Below are 19,790 nucleotides of genomic sequence, written 5' to 3' on the forward strand. Positions count from 1 at the left end.
AAGACGTATTGTGTCTAACTAAGCCCTTCTTTAGAAACTTTTTATTTTTTAATGTTCTGATTTGTAAGTGTTATTAGGTCATTCATCTGTTTCTAAAGTTCCAATAACGTTTAAATCTCTACCAAAAATTGAATCATACGATTGTGTATCAAACATTTCCAAATACCGTTTCAGAGATCAAAGGGAAAAAAGCGCTCAGCAATTCCTTAAGAAATATAATACATGCAAATGTTATTTGGAAAATGATCTTTAAAATCAATCAATCAATTCAAAGTTTTATAAAATCAATTCCTTAAAATAACCTTGCAAAGACAGTACGAATATTTGAACTCGACCAAACATAGACAAATTATGGTTACTAATTCCATTAAAATACTTTACTTAAGGTCACATCGTTTTTTATATTAAAAATTAAGAAGTTGTTTTTGTTTTTTTTTAAATAAAAGGTTCTATATTCTATCCAAGGTATTTCTGCTTTGTACAAGGCTTTTAAAACAAGTTATGCAAGATAATTGCTATACACAACCCTCTCTTACATAAGGCAGGCAGGAAATATAAGGCTTTTATACGAGTATATTTTGAATTAGAAACCTTCGATTTACACACGGTTAAATCTCAACCAACAGTAAATACCATACAACAGACTGAAAATAATATTTACGGATTTTTTCTTCCGTAAAAAATTCTAATCCTTTTGTGACCCAGAATATCATTTTTGTATATGTAACCTTTCATTGTGTTTACCTTTTTTCATATTTTTTCTCTTTTCAGTTGAAACAGTCAGCGAATTGATTTATACACCGAAAGGCGAACGAGACTACGGAACCCTTGCCTGTTGGGGTAGAAATTCAATTGGCAAACAAGTGGAGCCGTGTTTATTTCAAGTTGTACCTGCAGGTAAATATACTTACATATACAGACATCTTATAGCAATGTTGTATAAATAAAATACATAGAAGGTCCTTGTGCATGACAACGCATATAATATATTTTTGATCATGCCTCATTGCTCTATGATTAATGAAATCCTTGTTTAGATGTTGTCGTGAGCGAGACGAGATGTGTGCAGTGCATTCCGAATAATATAAATTCACAGCTTGCTTTTAAAAATGATGAATCTCAAAAATCTTATACGAATGTTATTATTTATTCAATTTTTTAATAAATAATATATTTTTAGCAAAACCTGGACCACCAAGGAACTGCACACTGCGACCGTATGTTGTCACATCAGCCTCACTGAATTCGTCAAATCAAACGACAATACATCCTAATCAAATGCCACCCGCATATGGTCGAGAATCGAATTACCCCCACATGGAATTCTTACGTGACAGCCGGGCCAATCGCAACCGAACCAACTCCAATACCAATTTCAGTAAAAAGGACAACACCATCAATATTAACAACACTAACAACAACAACTACAAAAGTCCTAACCTAAAAAAGAATACCATTACTAAGAAATTGAAAATAAAAAAACGAGTATCGTTCACGCCATCGAATATGATGCCATTGGCCAAGGACGAGGCTGATGCATCAAATTCACATCAGGACCAAGAGCATCATCAACAACAGAAGCAGCAGAAACAGCAAAAACAGCGTTCCACATCAGCAGTCTTCGGCCAGAACATAAATAATAGAAGTGAAATATACTATCGCAGAACGAAACGTGATACGAAACATGACGAAGTAGCTGCTGCTGGTGCTAGAGCTGGTGCTATGGCATCTTCTTCTCATAGTGGTGGCAGTATTGTTCCACGGGACACTAGGAGCACCAGGGGCAGTAGCAAGGATCATCTTAAAAATTCCAAGTCATATCAAAAAATATCCAAATCGAATCAGGACGTGGGTAACATTTCTCATTACACCAGGGCCATCACAAGGAAGTTAAAACGGGGAGCAAGAACTAGCAGCAGTGCAGCATCAATTCATCTCTCGAAGAGGCAAGTTACCTTGCCGCAGCAGCATCCAAGTGGGGATAGTCATCATCGTATGCCATCACCCTTAAGTGTAACCTCGGGTAATGTAGTATCTCAAACGATGCACCGCCACCAGCAGCAGGAGCAGCAGCATGCTGCACAGTTCTCTGACACTGCACCAAGAAGAGACGTTGATAAATTAGATAAGATTCGGATACGAAAATCACTCGAAATAATGCAACAGAAACAACAACAACAACATCAGCCCATGAAGAACTATAAAATTACACCGCCGGCATTTGTGGCATCAGTAAGTAGCGGTGGCACAAGTGGTGGCACACAAGCTGGCAGTTTAAGTAATGCTAAGCCAAATGGCTCATTGGATAACCATACCCACAATAATACAATGAGGATTAGTAGTGCTGTTGATGTAGATGCTGATGCTGATGCTGATGCTTCAGCTAACAATGAGGTAGATGACGACGATAAGGAGGACCTCGAGGAGCCTGAGGAATATCAACCCAGATTTGCCTACTCACGCATGGAGACCTACTACAACAGTTATGCAACGTCCAATGGCAATGGGATGCACTTGGAAAATTATGATAATATCATCTATTCAACAATGGAACTTGAGTGTTTACCGGGCTATGATGGTGGCTTACAACAACAGTTCTTCTTAGAGGCCTACGACTCGAAGACGAAGAAACTGAGGTTAAACACTACCAGCACGTATTCGGATGTTCCGATTTTTCGGATCGATTTGTCAGGTGAGAATGATTATTTTTTATATCTTTTTCTCCATACACAAGAATTTATTGCATCTCTTTTTATAGAATAGGTAAAGTTTAAAGGTAGATATGTTTTACTTTCTGCTCGAAAAGAAGTTAAAAAATGGTCCATAAATTTGAAATCACAGAAAATGGCAGCCAATTATTTGTAGAGTTTAAGTAGATCAGAAACAGAACTTAAATTTCTCACTTAAGGTGGCGCTGGAGTCCTGTGTGAACTAGGGCCTAACCCATCTTGCTCGGTCCTTAGCTAGATGTGTCCAGTTTCGTGCTCCAAGTTGAGTGAGATTACTTTCCACTTGTGCACACCACCTGATCCGCAGTCTTCCTCTACTGCGCGGGCCTGTGGGTATAGATTCGAAGACTTTTCGGGCCGGAGCATTCGTTTCCATGAGCTCTACGTGACCCAGCCTTCTTAGTCATTGGACTTTTACACATCTGGCTTCTGCACCGAATAGCAGGACGGGGATGATGTGAGTCTTATATAGCGACACTTTGGTCCCTCGAGAGAGGGCTAACTAAAAAAGAAACAACGGTTATCAAGAGTTATTCTTCGTTTGATCTCAGAACTGGTGTTATTTTCTACGTTCATAGCGGAGTCTATGTATACGAAGTCCAACTATCTCAAAGCTATGTCTGTCGATTGTGAATTTTTTACCGAGACGTCGTCCATCTTGTAGTCGATATCTTGATAACAGCATGTACTTTGTTTTGCCCTCCTTAGCGGTTAAACCCCTTTTGCCACTCTGCCTCAATATACACAAAAGCCCCAGTGACATCACGCTGAGTTCTTCCGATCATGTGAACATCATCAAAATATGCTAGTAATTGGACAGACTTTTAAATGGTAGTGCCTCTAGTGTTGACGTGGGATCTCTAGACTATTCTTTCAAGTACGACGTTAAGGAAATCGTATGACAGCGCATCACCTGTCATATGCGGCCTTTACACCGATGAAAAGATGGTGGGTTTCGATTTGATGTTCTGGGATCGAGGATGTGCCGTAATGGGAATATTTGATCAACTATAGTCTGATCTAAAACTACACCGATAAGTACCTATCAGGTTGTTGACGATGGATTTTAGACGTTCGTCTTTGAATTTTCTTAATCCGATCAGCATGAACTTTATAAATAGGACTTCAAATAGTATCCGCGTATTGGAAAATTGATATGACAAGAGATGTAAACAAGCATAATAATACGAAAGGATCTCTAAAATCTTTTCCATTTCGTTTTATAAAACCAAGTAACGAATTAGCCTTAGGAACTTAATAATCAAAATTGCTTTTGAAAGAAATTTAAACAGTTCCTAATTCTTTGATATCATAAACAATTTCTTAGACCACTTATTCAATTGCATAATTGAATTACAAAATGTAAGATTTCCTGGAAGAAGAGATCACGTCACACTTTTTTATGTTCAACTTGAGGCAATTCAATTGAGACAAATTGAAACCAATGTCACATTGCATAAGTTGAAAATTATCCAAACTCGAAACGTTTAAAAATATTTTCAGATAATCTGCATTTTATAAGCATTCAAAGTGCTTAAAGATCGAGACAATATCATTAACGTACATTATGAAAAGGAGCGGACCCAGGTGGTTACCTTTGGGGACACCTGATGTATATTTTCTGAATTCATTTTGGTTAAATATGACTATAACCAAGGAAAAAAATTGAGAATAAAAACGAAACATTTTTTTCAGAAGTGGTATTTCATAGAATCAAAAACTTTACTAAGGACAGTGTATGCAGTGTCAACATGAAATTTTTGTTACAAAGCACATATAAAGTCAAAAGTCTAATTGATAACAGATGATCGACCAGAGATAAAGCTGTACTGTGCTTCAGTTAAATATTCACTTGTAAGAAAATCCAGCTTAGTTTTCACAATAATTTCAAACAATTTGAGAACTGGGGAGAGTTTAAAAATACCCTTATATCGTTCTACTTCGTATTTTTGGAACCTGATTAAAAGATTGGAACTAAGTAAGAAACTGTACATTCTTTAATATGCTTTTTACAAACACAGACCGAATAAAGCATCCTAATTTACTATTTGGTAACCAATTTTCCGCCAATAGCCATAATAAACAATACAAAAATTTTCGGTTGTCAATTTTGCAATACGAATTTTTTTCATAATTTTATAGTGAACATGACAACTTTAGTTGAAGGAAATTGAAACTACGCTGAGGCATTATGGAAACGGCGGTAGTCAATATGAAAAATACGGTAGTCAATATGGCAACTTTTCTTTTATCAAAATCTTAAAGCTTACTTAAAGCTAGAAAAAAAATCTGAAAAAACTAGCGTGCATTTCAAAAACTTAAAAAATATCTTACTGGTCCATTGCGGGTGCTCTTTCATATTAAATAACAAACACTTAATCAAAAACCAAGAAAATAAAAAAAAGGTATCTTTATCATTCTTTTTTATTTTATATAAAACTTAAAACTAAATTAAAAAAAAAAAACCTAAACCCATTATAATACTTAACTAAGCTACTTAAAACTAACCAAAACCAATAATACTACTTAAAAATACTTAAAACTACTTAGAAACTAGAACTGCCAAAGTAAGCTTTTTTTGGCAGTCTATAACCTAATCTCTAAACCTATGTTAGTTGGGCAAGACTAAACGCCCTAGATAACTTTAAATGACATTCTCAATTTGAAGCCACCAAAACTGGTTACCCTGCCTCACTCGGCTCCGTCCAGTGCGAGGACGTTTCGACTGTAAGGGAGTCGCCTATCTACAGTTTTACGGCTGACGTACTAAATAAGCGGAACCGCCTACCTATCCTGTATCAGCCCTTGATTGTCTAAATATAGAAAAGTTTCGGGTGGAATGTTGCCATTTAACGTGCACTTTCGTAGTACTCATTGTTGGGGTAGTAAGCCCCAAAAATTAAGCTGTTATTCGACGACAAGAAACCATCCATTCTGTTTATGTTGGCTCTGTTGTATAAAACGTGGTTGGAGTAGTAAGGTTTGTACTTCCACTCTAGTGTTCTGTGTAGTCCAAGGCAACGTCACAGACATTGTCTCTCAAACACCCAATTCTTTTCCATTTGAGATGGGGCGACGTTGAACAATACCGGGCACACATAGTCAATCATTGACTGGATAAGAGCTATGTAGCAAATCCCCTTCACCCTGCTGTCAATACGGCTGCCAAAAAACAACCGTTTTGTCAGGGCAAAGGTTTCCCTAGATTTGGCCAGACAGGCACTCATATGTCTGTCAAAATACAAGAACTGATCCAACCAGATGCCAAGGTACTTTACTACACTTTTATTCGCCAGTAAAAGTCGATTTGGTCCAACGATCACTAGATTTTTCTAGTTCTTTCTCGTATCCTTTGAGATTCCGTACAGCGGAGTACTGAACAGAAAGTTGATTTTCAACGTCCAGTCATCGGAATATTGCTGAATCTTGTCGAAGTCACCCTGCAAAAGTGTGTTTATAACCTAAATTTTTGGGGCCGTTCGATACGCAATTAGGTCGTCGACGTACGCTATTCAATGAGTCAGACTTGCCATCAGATAACTGGTGTAAATGTAAATAAGATCTGTAAGTTAACTGCTCCCTGTTAAAGGCCATTTTTTAATATCAAAGATTTTGGTAGATTTTACATTGCCAATTTTGACAATAAACCGTCTACCATTAAGCATGTCATAAAGCATATACAACAGTGGTTTACTTTTGCCAAGTCTGTTGAAGGCCTTCTTCAAGTCAGCCAGACCCACAATTATTTTGTTTTTCTCAGCCCACTAGGAAAGAGTTCTATTTATAACCTTTTCGAATACCTTACTGATACTTGGCAGCAGACTTATCGACCGGAGATTCGGCGGATTGGAGTTGTCCCCTTTCGGGAGAGGATGTACCACAGCTGTTTTCCAAAGGACCGGATAATATGCATTATTCAGAACGTTGTTAAACAGAGTGGTATGAAGGTAAATGTCGTAGTGCAATGTTGGATATACCATTGACAACTGCTGACTTCTTTTTCTTTAATGAACCGAAGATGTACTGGAGCTCTATCTTCGTGTCTAACAGGGTATAAATCCCGTTTTTCCCGACGATGATGTCATTTCCATTCCGAGCTTACGTTCGTCTGCAATGTGGTTCTCACCACATTTATCGCAGAGTGGTTGCATTTCGCAGTTTGCTGTAAAGTGGCTGAACCTTTGGTTTTGGCGGCGGATGCATTGCAGCATGTCCCCGCGCCTCTTTAATGTATCAAAAGTCACAAGTTGGTAATTGAGTTTGAAGATAATCCTCAACTTATCCAGATTGCTGCTGGCCAAAAGCTGGACCAGGAAGATTGGCAAAGTGCGCTTCTGCCCTCTGTAGTAAAGGGCTTAATCCCGATAAAGTCGAGATCGTCGCCCGTTTTTTGGCGGAGCTCATCCAAGAGCGCCTGTGGTTCCGTGTAAGAATTTCGGGGTGAAGTTGAAAGATTCAGCGGTAGACTGTTTCAGTAAACTTTTAACTAATTTATGCTGATCCACCGTTTTACAGTGGATAGCGTGTCTACTATCACTAATACGTTTAATAATAGTTAATACGTCAACTGCGGTATTCAATATGACAACTGCGGTATAGTCATATTGACTACCGGAGTTGTTATATTGACTACTTTTGTTGTCATATTGACTTCCCAAAATTGACAATCAAAAATTGTTCTATTGACTATCCAGTAGTCGATTTTTTTTTTAATAAAGGTTGTCATATTGACTATTTTGGTAGTCAATGCGATGATTTAGCCAATTTTCAAGTTTAAATTAAATAATATTGCGGAAGGAATACCGTCTGGACTAGAACTATAATTAGATTGAAGTGATTTCAATGTGGAATTAACTTAACTCGAGCCAATATCAAACCTTCTTATTATTTTTTTCATTGCGCTGTAGTTAAATCTTGAATGAGAGTAAACCGTCAAACATTGTTTTATTGTCCAACAATTGAACTCGCTGGAATAGGCAGATGAGTCCGAGACAATTGACGCCTTGAAAGAGAATATTTGGGTATTGTTGACATATACGGCCTCAATGGCTTCAAACCACTTGAAAACTTTCCCGAAATCATTTTCAAAACATTAAACCAAACTTTTATCTTCAAATTTAAATTTTGTACCTTAAAATTTAATGATATGTTTTTTTATTATTTCTTGAAAATCCACATGTCTAAAAAAATCCCCTTACTTATCGGTAGGACGATTATGGCGCCCATAAAAAAAATTGGTTTTCATTCTTAATTACAGAAATGGTTAAATGGGATCAATATTTAACAGAAAGTACACACGAATTTATAACTTTTCAGGTGTTCCACAAGGAAGCCATCTCGGACCACTTTTGTTTTTTTCTTTTTATAAACCACCTTCCCGATTGTGTAAAATTGTATGAAAATTTACTATTTGCAGATTTTGTAGATTTAAAAATCTACAAACGTATTAATTGTTCACTTGATTTCAATCTTTTGCAAGATGACCACAATTGTATTTTTCAGTGGTATGAAGATAACTTACTGCATCTCAATATCTCAAAGTATAAGCAAATGTGTTATACTAGATCACGCAACCCTATTCACTTTGAATATAAAGTTAATAATATAAATCTTGATTAAGTTTCGGTTTTTAAGGATTAAGGCGTTGTTTTCGATACGAAATAACGTGCAATTCAAAATAAAATCTCTTATTTGAAAACCCTTTGGTTGCCCATGCATTGATCTTTTCTTTTATGAGTAATACTTTAAGTTATAATTTGAAGGTTAGGTAAATAAATCTTTCGAATCTTACAAACATCCTTTTTCCGTCAAAGGCATTAATAAAATAAAGTCCTTTTTCATGAAAGCTCATTTTGGTTCCGCTAAAAATGTATATGATAGACTCTATTCCCACAAACTACGCATTAACACTGAAGTCGGCATTTTATTTGAATTTACTGGACCTTGAGTTCTTCACGACCTATTGCACCGCTCAATTTATTTACTACTTATTTTTCCCATACCATCAAACCATTTATGATATTTTATTCGACTTCGAAAATTCTTTTCCTAAAAGAAGATGAAAAACCTCCATAAAAGTGATTTGCCTGGTGGAACCAAAAACAAATTCCATTAAACAAACAAACAAAACAAACAAACTTTTCAACTACAATAACTTAAATTCATAAAAACTCACCCAAAAGCAACAACAACTTTCGTCTTTCATTTTCACACACATTGCAATTTATTCTTCAGAATTTCTTGTCCATAATATATTATCTTCAACGCCATTCGATTAAGACATTTCACTCACCATCTTGTGGTAAGAACATTTACCACACTAATTATACATACATCAGAAGAAGAAGAAAAAAAAGAACCGACAAAGTTTTTTGCTTTCCACATCTTCGACAACACAAATCCTAACTTATTAAAGTTTTATATCACGCCTTCATTTTATCACGACTTCTTATAAGCCAAACCAAGAGTTGCTATTGGATTTATAGATGGATTCCATGGTCCATTATAACTACCTACGTTGTTCTATACTTTCCAATAACACCTAGTAAAACACCTATAGGTAGTTAAGGTATGCCTCTAGTTGTAGCTATACCTTACCATACCTTACCTAATGTACTACTAGTGTAGCCTCATTAATCTTCGTCTATTAAGTATATTTTTTCCTTCTTCTATATCAATAAGAATAAGGACGAAGGATGAGACAAAAGTTTTTGAGAAAATGTTTGAGAAGAAAATATACAGAAAAACTTTTCGGATATCCACAAATCCATTACAACTAATTTATTATGTATCATACATGAGGTATATTATGCTCATGCTCGATCGTATAAAAATCTTGGGTTGTTTTTTAACTTTGTTTTTCTAGAATACAAATATTGAGGATGGCAATATTTAGTTAAGAGGGATAAGTTGGGTGTAGTTTTGTTGTTCTGATGACCTTAGACGAGTCTTATTTGGTTTTTTGATGAGGAAAACAATAATTCGTCATTTTGAGTTAGGGTCACTTTATTCCATTTAGGTAATCAGGAAGATAATAGGTACCAACATTAGAAATTAGGCTTTTAACACCACTTCATTCCAAATTGGATTGTTATACTTAATAACATATTTTCAACTACTAATTTGTCATTATGTTTGGAAGAAAAGGACCTTTCAAAGTCAAATCAGAATTATAATTTGGTATTTTGATATAAGCCTATTGTCATTCAAAGAACCAATTTCTTTTATTAATTCAGTTTTTAAAAATGAAATTAAATACTTATTTAAGTCCTCAAACCTTCAAAGTCCGTGAACATATGTAGATCCCCAACTACTCCTTCCATGTTTTTGAGCCCTCTCTCAATCTCAACATTTGCTTCTCGACTGTTTTTCTGAACATGCGTCTCAGTCTACCGACTCTTCTGCCTTTTAAAGTGAATGGGGTTTAACTACATTGCCTATACGTTGGAAATATGATTGGGCAAAAGATTTTGAATTTTCGAATGATAAAAGTTGTTATTTTCTAATTGCTGCATCTGTACAATAATGTTGATTAAATGCTTCTCCATACAGTGATGGGTGATATTATTTCCGTTCTAAGAGTTGGCATAAATTAAAGAATATACTTTCTTACAATTAATGACATTGACATGGTCATTAAACATTGTTTTTATTCCCATAAGAATTTATTGTGACAAAATAAATAAATTATGTTGCGCAACAGTTCGTCGATCACTAGGGCCAAGTGACTAACGATTCTCAACCCCTCCGAGTATTGTTGTCAGGAACTAAGTGGATCTACAGTTTTTTAAGCCGATTCCGAACGGAAAAGCACTTTTCATGGCAAGAATTACTCTTGGAAAATTTTTCAATTCCTCGCAAGCAGCAGTACCCGTGAAAATAAACTTTAGATGGCACTGGCAGGGATCCAACCCACCTAGCATGACAGCCCAACGCACTTACCATCATGCCACGGGCTCTATTGTAGTCGGTTCAATTTGTGGATTTGAAAATTTTGACATTTCTCGATTCAAGGTCCCTAGAGTCGAAATAAAAGTTTATTAGAGATAGGTTTTTTTCGTCGTCCATAGCTCAAGAGATGTCGACTTCGAAAAATTTTGCTATACAGACAATAATGCAGAAAGGGCTCTCAAGAAAATTTTGAAAATTTTACGAACAAAAAATTATTTATCTCCAAGACAATTCTGTGTAACTAAAAATAACGTTTTCAACATTTGGTAAAATTTTGAAAAAAAATCAAACAGAAGATTTTTATTACAAAAAAAAAATAAAAACCTATACAAAAATTAACAAAAGTTGGTAAAAATTGTTTTTGGCTTACATCTCTTTTCAAAAATGTTAATATTATGGCTTTCAACAAATAAAAGCTAATAAGAAATATTGTTTTCAAAATTCCGAAAAAAATTGAGAAAAATGGGATTGATAGTTTTTTTTACAAAAAATAAAAACCTAAAAATGTAAATAAATAAAAGTTGGTAAAAATTGATTTTCGACTCAAATATCATGTCAAAAATTTGGGATATGGGCTTTAAACTACTTTTATCTTTTAAAAAAATATTGTTGTCAACATTCAGTAAGATTTTGGGACAAATTTAATTTACAATTTTTTTTTTACAAAAAAATAATAAAAGTTGGTAAAATTGATTTTCGATATTATGGTTACCAACTAATTTTATATTATAAGAAATATTGTTTTCAACATTCGGAACAATTGATAGTTTTCTTACAAAACCTGAAAATATTAACAAAAGTTGTTAGAAATTTGCTTTCGGCTGAAATATCTTTTCAAAAAATAAAAAACATTCAAACTAATTTAATCTCACAGAAAATATTGTTTTCGACTCTCAGTTTTTTTTATTCAACAGTCCGTTTTTTCATAAAAAAATGAAATCTACAAAAAAAAGTACGAGAATTTTGTAAAAAATGATGTTCGGTTCTCGATTGGATAATTTCATTCACCCAATTTATATTTGTGTATATAAGGAATAAAAACTTTTAAGAAATGCTTCTTAAATTAGCTTTCCACTGAAAATCTCGTTAACAAAACTAGATTTTGAAATCAAACTATTTCAACATATGCAAAGCATTGTTTGTTATTTTGAAATTTTTAAGAATAATTCAATTGACAATTTTTTTAACACAACACGAAAACTTACAAACTTTTAAGTAAGATAAATTGACAAATTGGATGGGAAGTTATCAGTGTGGGTCGCATTCCTCTTTTTAAAATCCTTTTACGTTTATGATACAAAATTTTTCACAACCATTGCAACTTATTAAAACTTATCTCTTCTCCAAACATATCTTGACAATGTCTCAACATAGTGAACTACAAATTTCTTGGACCTCAACATTAGGGAATACCAGACAAGGACCTTTTTGCGTGGACGCATTAAAACAGTTCCCCGTCATTACTTTCTTCATAGTCATCCCCATGCATATAGTCGAAAACATAAAAGATCTTGACCGTGAACTGAAAATAATTCATAATTCCAACTCTACATAAGGTTTTTTAACCCTTACGCGACCCGATCACTTTACATGGCATTTGTCTGTCCTCTACTTGAATATGCGTCACAGGTTTGGTCTACATATTAAGATACAATCAAAAACAGAAAACATCCAAAGAAGTTTTCTTCATTTTGCACCTCAATACCTTTCTTGGGAAAATCCTTTAATCTTACCCCCTTATCGTGATCGTCTCCCTCTGTTGAACCTTAACTCATTACAATAATGTAGAGAAATTGCTGACATACTATTCATACATCGGCTTCTTCTAGCTAAGTTCACCGCCCCTCACTATAGTTCGATTTCTTTTAACACCAACAATCGCAACCTGAGAAACCCTTGCCTCTACTTTTTGCAAGCTCACCACTGACCCGTATGCTTCTGTTGGCCAATTCAAATCTAAATTCATTTGATTTAAATATCAGCACCTATAACTTCAAATAAACTAATTTTGATGGATTGCATATGTAGGTGTTGAGTTATCCAGTTTAAAGATGCGCTTGAAAAACAAGCGTTGAATTACTTTAAACTGCTCTTAGTTTTGATAGCCAAACACTTATTGATTTGCATAGCACAGGCATGTTTGAATGGTTGCATCAAACACTCTAAATTTAGCAGTTGCGTTCACATACTTGTTACAGAAGAAATTACTTTACACAATATTTATTGTAGTTTTGGCTGCAGTGCATTTTTACATGTGTGCGAAAATCAAGATTACGAGTTATAAACAAACTTAAGGATTTGAACTGATTTACTATTTCTATTGATTCACGGTCCAAAAACCATGATTTTTGACTTGGCAACATTTATACTTGTATCCCATAAATCAGCCAATGGTACAATGTCATCCGCTAATAGAAGCAGGGAAACTTATGGATACGTTATGAATATATATTGCAAACATTAATGGACTTTATCCACAACCTTGTGGAACACCAGCACTTATTTTAAAGAAATTAGACATTCTACTTCCGTTGCACCGGCAGCAGAGGTATCGGTTTTAAGAAGCTTATATATAAACTGAGAAATGTTGTTGATATTCACAGGGTAGAAATTTTATAAATTAAAAAACTAATGTTATTAAAATAATTGTACCGTATCAAATGCCACTTTTAAATCGACAAAAAAAACATACAGTTTTTGTTGGTCACTTAAAACATTTTGACTATTGTAGTGAATGCAAAAATATAATCAAATATAAATTCAACGGGAATACCGTCAATTAACGCAGACTTTTTTTTTTACAAGAAATCCGTAGGCTGTACTTCTTAAAGAGTTTCGGTACACTGGAAGATACCAAGGATCTTTTAAATGGTTGCTCAGGTTGGAACATTCTTTGTTTCTATGTGAATAATACCTTTAGTTAGTGTAACAGTTTTATCGATTGAATTTTTTTAATTTAAATGGTGATTAAACAAAATGTAAATTTCTTTTTTTGTTAAAACATGTTTTTCATTCTTTAATTTTTGTATTTATTTAATATTAATTTAATCTGATATAATAATTTAATACTTGTTATAATATGTTTAACTTTCCATAGGAAGTTATTGTAATTGGTCCGATATGTCAAATTGAAAATTTTTACATTTCTCGACGCTTCAAGGTCCCTAGAGTCGAAATAAAAGATTTTTAGAAAGATATCTGTACTTCCGTACGTTCCTACCTTAGCGACGTTTTTTTCGTCGTCCATAGCTCAAGAACCAGAAGAGATATCGGCTTTAAATAAATTTTGTTATAAAGGTAAAAAGGCAGAAAGATGCAGAAAGGGCTCTCAAGAAAATTGGGTTGGTGGTTTTTTTACCATAGCAGTTTGAAAAAGGTAAACATTTTGGTTTACCATAAATATCTTACGAACCAAAAACGCTAGAGACTTGAATTTAATTTTATATAGTAAAATGTAACGTAATATTAAAGAAGTATATTTTTTGAAAAAAAAAATCCATTTTACGTTTTTTTTTATAAATCAAAAAAAAAAATTTTACTACTTAAATATGATTTCATCTCCAAAACAATTTTGTACAACGAAGAATAGTGTTTTTAACATCTGATAAAATTTTGAAAAAAATCGAATTGACAGTTTTTTTATAAAAAATAAAAATCTAAAAAAAATATTACTAAAAGTTGATAAAAATTGAATATCGATTCAAATATTTTTTCAAAAACTTGAAATTGAGGCTTCAAACTTATTTTATCTTATAAGAAATATTGTTGTTAACATTAGGACACATTTTGAGCAAAAACGAATTGATAGTTTTTTACAAAAAATAAAAACTTAGAAAAAAATGTATAAAATTGATTTTCGACTCAAATATCTTTTCAAAAATTGTAGATATTGGCTTTAAGCTACTTATATCTTTCAAAAACTATTGTTGTTAACATTCAGTAAAATTTTGAAAAAAATCGAATTAACAGTTTTTGTACAAAAATTAAAAACCCAAAAAAAAAAAATAACAAAAGTTGGTAAAAATTGATTTTCTACTCAAATGGCGTTTCAAAAATTAAAAATATTGGCTTCAAACTGATTTTATTTCACAGAAAACATTGTTTTCGATATTCAGTAATTTTTGTATAAAAATCCAACAGTCCGTTTTTTCATAAAAAATAAAATCTACAAAAAATAGTACACAAATTTGGTAAAAATTGATACTGTTACATATAGACAAACTTTTAAGCAAGACAAATCGACAAACAGGATGGGAAGTTATCAGTGTGGGTCGCATCCCAGCCTCTTTTTATTTTATATGTTTTTATAACTTTAACCTTTTTTTTCTTTTTTTTTTAAACTCGGAATAAGTTAATCAGGTAGAAGGAAACATTTTTGTCAAGCTTTATAATTCTTACATATGTACATCAACAAAATGTAATTTTTTTTCGAGAAATAAAGAATGCATTAGTAATAATAAACTGCTTTTGTCTCACCTTCAGTCACAGTAAGGAGTTAACATAAAGCAAAATAAATGTTGGTTAAGCCCTCACTAAGATACAAATTCTATTAATTCTGAACTTCCTCCATTAGTTTTTGAGAAATGATTATCAGAGAATATGACTAAAATGTTTAGAAGCTGAATAATGTTAGTTAGTCCTTTATTGACTTTCACCTGCACGATTTCTGCTACTCTCGCACCATTGTTGTCCTTTAATGGAGGCCATATGAGTGATAAAGTATATATCACCTCCGTATACTAAATCATTGAGAACATTTTTCAGAGTCCATATTATTTCTTTCAAAGCTCTCGACATCACATCGCTGATCACCAGTTCAAACACAATTGGCTACAGTATCCACCCTTTTCTGGTTCTATATTGGACATGAACATAAGTTCAAAAGGGGTATGCTTCTTTCTTTAAGTAGGCCAAATAAACTACCTATTGACTCTTTTGAAAGCCTTCTCAAGATCAACGAACCTAAGATGATCGGATCGATATTAATCGAACTGTTCGATTATGGTGAGGATCATAATAAATGGTATCTATGTGATCGATGCAATATAATTCAGTGTGGACAACTTATTTAAATAAATTGTTTCGGACACTACTGACTTCAAACCGTCAAGAAATTTCAACATTTTCAATTTTGACAAATCGTACAGATTACAATAACATCCAATGGAAAGTTAATAAAACGACAAAGAACTTGGTGGAGAACCCAGTTCAAAATGTTTCGTTGGGGATTCCATAGTATAAACTTTTTTGTAAGGACTCAAAGTGATTGCGTAGACTTTAATTTTGTCTTGGTCCTGATAAATTTTCCCAGTTCTTCTATAAGATACCAAGTACATAAATAACAAGGCTTTTTATGTGCTTTTTCGTTGTCATATTTTGGGGTTTGTTTGCTTCTGACATAGTACAATTTTTATCAGTTTTTTTATAGTTGTTTTTAAGCATTGAAAAAACAACTCTATACGAAAAAGAAACGCATATTTGATTTCACCATATAGATAATATGTTTAACTGTTAAAAGTACTAAGTAAATGCATGAATGTAATTATTTTATTGTCGATTAAATTTTCACTATCCACATCCGCACGCATCGTCATTTAGCTTTGAGTAATGCAGAAAGTGTTCATGTAATTTTACTGTAAACAAGCATCGCGTTGTATCTTTGTTTTTGCACGCTATAGTAAAACAAAGGTTTGATTTAATTATCTAACGGCATTTAACGCACCACAAAACACGCACTTTGCACTATTCGTGCTGCATGTTTATGTTTTACTTTCTATTGTTATTATTTTTTTTACTACTACTGTATTGAACTAGTAAAAGCGGGGTTACATGTTTTTGTATCAGTGTAAAACAAAAACGCCCCAAAGCTATAAAAAAGAATTCAAATTTGACATCAAGTGTGTTTTAAAACAAATAAAAAACCTATTTGACAACTAAAAGTTCAATGTTAGTAAAGAAGGACTAACATTTTTAAGGTGGGTGGAATTTCCTACGACTTACTAATTTGTTGAAGTCATTTAAATGAATTTTTAAAATCTATTGTTGGGTTTATACATTTTTAAGGTTTTCAGCATCTTACTATTTTTGAACATTTTTATCAAATTAAAATTTTAAAACGACAACTGATAGTAATTCATTTAAAATTACAGTTCTATTCCTAAATTAAGTTTATTTTATTTATTATGAAAGGATTTAAATTTTGGAATAACTAATTGTGATTTGAAAAATGGTCAAAAACTGCTTATTAGTTAATACTTAGCCCTTAACATTAATTACGTTAATTTGATAAATGCAGTGTTGAAAGTATCAAAATATTATACATTTCGAGCTAAGCATGTTTTGCTGCAACTGTTTTGCATTTCCAAATAGTAATAATAAGCTTATATTATACCACGTTCAAATTTAACTCTTTTGAAGAAACTCAATTTGACACTACCTTTCAAAAATGCAAATCAATTTTGGGACTGTAAACGTTTCAAAAGAATTTATTTCAGAACACTGTCTTAAATTTCAACTGTGAAAATCTTGGAAAATGGCCTTTAGTGTACTTTCTTGAAAGACAATAACTTATTTACACAAATTCTTGAAATCTTTTTTAACTTTTTAAATGGTAGACATACAAATCTCCCAAAAGTTTACCAACATCCTGTTGAAACAGAAGCCAGTTCTTCTAGAATAGTTAATGGCTGTTTTTTTTCTGTTAAATTTAAAATCACATATAAAGCGATTGTGGTACCGCTGACATGATAGTTGTTGCGTTTCACTATCATGCCAGAAGTCATGGGGTCAGTCCCTGCATATGACTTCTTAAGTATTTTTTTCATGGGTATTGCGGGTTGCGATTAATTCACAAATCCTCCGAGAATAATTCTTGTAATGAAGAGTGCTTTCTCAAATAAGCCGTTCGGATTCGGCTTAAAACTAGTTGAGAGTTGTAAGTCACTAGGCCTTAGTTTTTAACAGTTACTGAAGAGTTATACCTGATTTCTTGTAATTACAAGATAGTTAGATTTCCACCGTTCTTCCATACAGAAACATTTAGAAGACGCAGTGCGTTAAAATCGGTACAAAACTTTTCACTGTACACTAAAAAATTACTTGTAAATTAAAAAAATGAAATAGAACCTAAGCTTAAACTTAAACTCCATCTTTATAATTTTCATATATTTTCCGCTTCTTGTTTCGATTTCAAACATTTGCTGTGTAACCAAATTGAAAGCACAGCAAAGATGAATTTTCTTGTTGCTTGTTGTTGGTTTGACCCTGACATCAAGATTCTCACGTCACAAAGATCATATTTGTTTCATGCAATAGGATAATAGCTCAACACCCATTGTAATAGTTTCCGTAAGTTGGTTTTAAACTTTTTGGATACACTAACGCTTTTCTACTGGAGACAGCTACACAATGACCGAGCTGGCTGGTGACTCATGTTGGTTGAGGCCCAAGTTCTTCACGGACTGAAGCGCCACCTTAAGTACATAAGTAAGTAAGGGTTTTCTACGAGAAATGTTTATTTTGCCTTTTTAAGAAGTCAAGAATGTGCTAGGAATACAAAAGTTTTGTACTTGTACGGAAATCGATGTTATAATTGATTTATGTTTTGTCTCAATGATTAGTTTGATTAATATGATTTGTACAGAAATTTATTCTAATTTTCGCCCTTTTTGCATACAAAACTTTTTTATAAAAAAGGAATTTTGTTGCAAAACAACGTTAGTTGTATAAGTTAATATTAAAACAGCTTTCTTTGTGTATAACTACTGAAATTCAGTAATGCATTCTTAATATAAATGAGTGACATAGTAATTTCTTTTTTATCTCAAAACCCGAATTAAAAATTCACGATCATCGATTGCCAAGGGAGAAGCTTTACAAAAGTTACTTTAAATCGATGAGATTTTTCTTTCTCGGTTTCTGTCGTGATAAATTGGAAAATAAAAACGTGCAATAATTTTTTTAATTGAGTTTTTTAATTACTTACACTTATAAAACCACTTCGAAATTCCATCAAAATTGTTGTTTCTACATAACTTTTATCTCTTGCATACTAAAATATAATATACAAGTCTTGTATATGACCCGTCAATAGAAGCTTCTTATAGAAGCTTCTTTTGAAAATATGGCGTATTGCTTCCCAATTTTCAAGAATTAGACCTTATAGAAGCTGAGTTGTTAATTGAGTTATTTTCATGATACAATTATTTGGACTTTAAAACTTATCTTTTCGAGGCTTATGGTGTATTTTTTCCTTTTTCATTTTGGCTTCTTATCAACATTATGTGAAGATAATTTATGAAGATATATTATTTAGTAGTACCCGTGGCATGATGGTTAGTGCGTTGGACTGTCATGCAAGGGGTTTTGGGTTCAATCCCTGCCTGTGCTACCTTAGTTTAAAAAAAAAAAAAATTTCGCGGGTACTGCCTCTGCAAGAAATTGACAAATCCTTCAAGAGTAATTCTTGTCATGAAAAAGTGCTTTCTCAAATTAGCCGTTCGAATTCGGCCTAAAATTGTAGGTCCCTTCCATTCCTGGCAACAGTACTCGCACACAGGAAGTCACTAGGCCCTGGTTCACAACGGACTGTTGCGCCACCCAATTTATAGTTTCGAAGACATCTATTCATTAAGGTTTGCAACTTTGTTGTAATGGTTGAAGTTACCTTAAAGATGCTACACCCATCAAGAAGCACAGATTCCCCATTTTGGGCGAAACAGTCGTAGCTTTGTTCTTTAGCTGAAAGAGTTATTTCCCCAAATTTTTTGCCAGCATACCGAACGCAGGTTTTGCTTTGCCGATGCATGCAGATGACGTCTTCGATGGATACTATACTTCCAAGGTATTGAAATATCTCCACTTTTTCCACCCGTTGTGAGGAAACATTTATTTGAGAGGATGGTCGAGTTATGATGCTGATAATTTTTGTTTTGCCGGAGTTTTTCTGGAATGCCTATTGTCCGCAGAGCTAATTAGATGTACTCCCTGTTGACGCTATCAAAGGCTGTCTTAAAGTCAGTGAACAGCAAATGTAGTTGTGTTCGATATTCAACTCACTGCTCAATAATGATCCGCCCAGAAACCTGCTACTTTGGCATCGAGTGTGACCTC

General features: G+C 33.4%; 1 protein-coding gene across 1 annotated transcript in view; it reads left to right on the forward strand.

The window, feature by feature from the left end:
* The window catches only part of LOC129938522 (uncharacterized), a 263,598-nt gene that overhangs the window by 227,358 nt on the left and 16,450 nt on the right, over positions 1-19,790 (forward strand). Inside the window, exons 12-13 of the mRNA XM_056046146.1 lie at positions 772-897; positions 1,181-2,692. Coding sequence (XP_055902121.1) covers positions 772-897; positions 1,181-2,692 — 1,638 coding nt within the window. The remainder of the gene's footprint in view (positions 1-771; positions 898-1,180; positions 2,693-19,790) is intronic.

The sequence above is a fragment of the Eupeodes corollae genome, chromosome 1 (genome assembly GCF_945859685.1).
Source record: "Eupeodes corollae chromosome 1, idEupCoro1.1, whole genome shotgun sequence".
Lineage (NCBI taxonomy): Eukaryota > Metazoa > Arthropoda > Insecta > Diptera > Syrphidae > Eupeodes > Eupeodes corollae.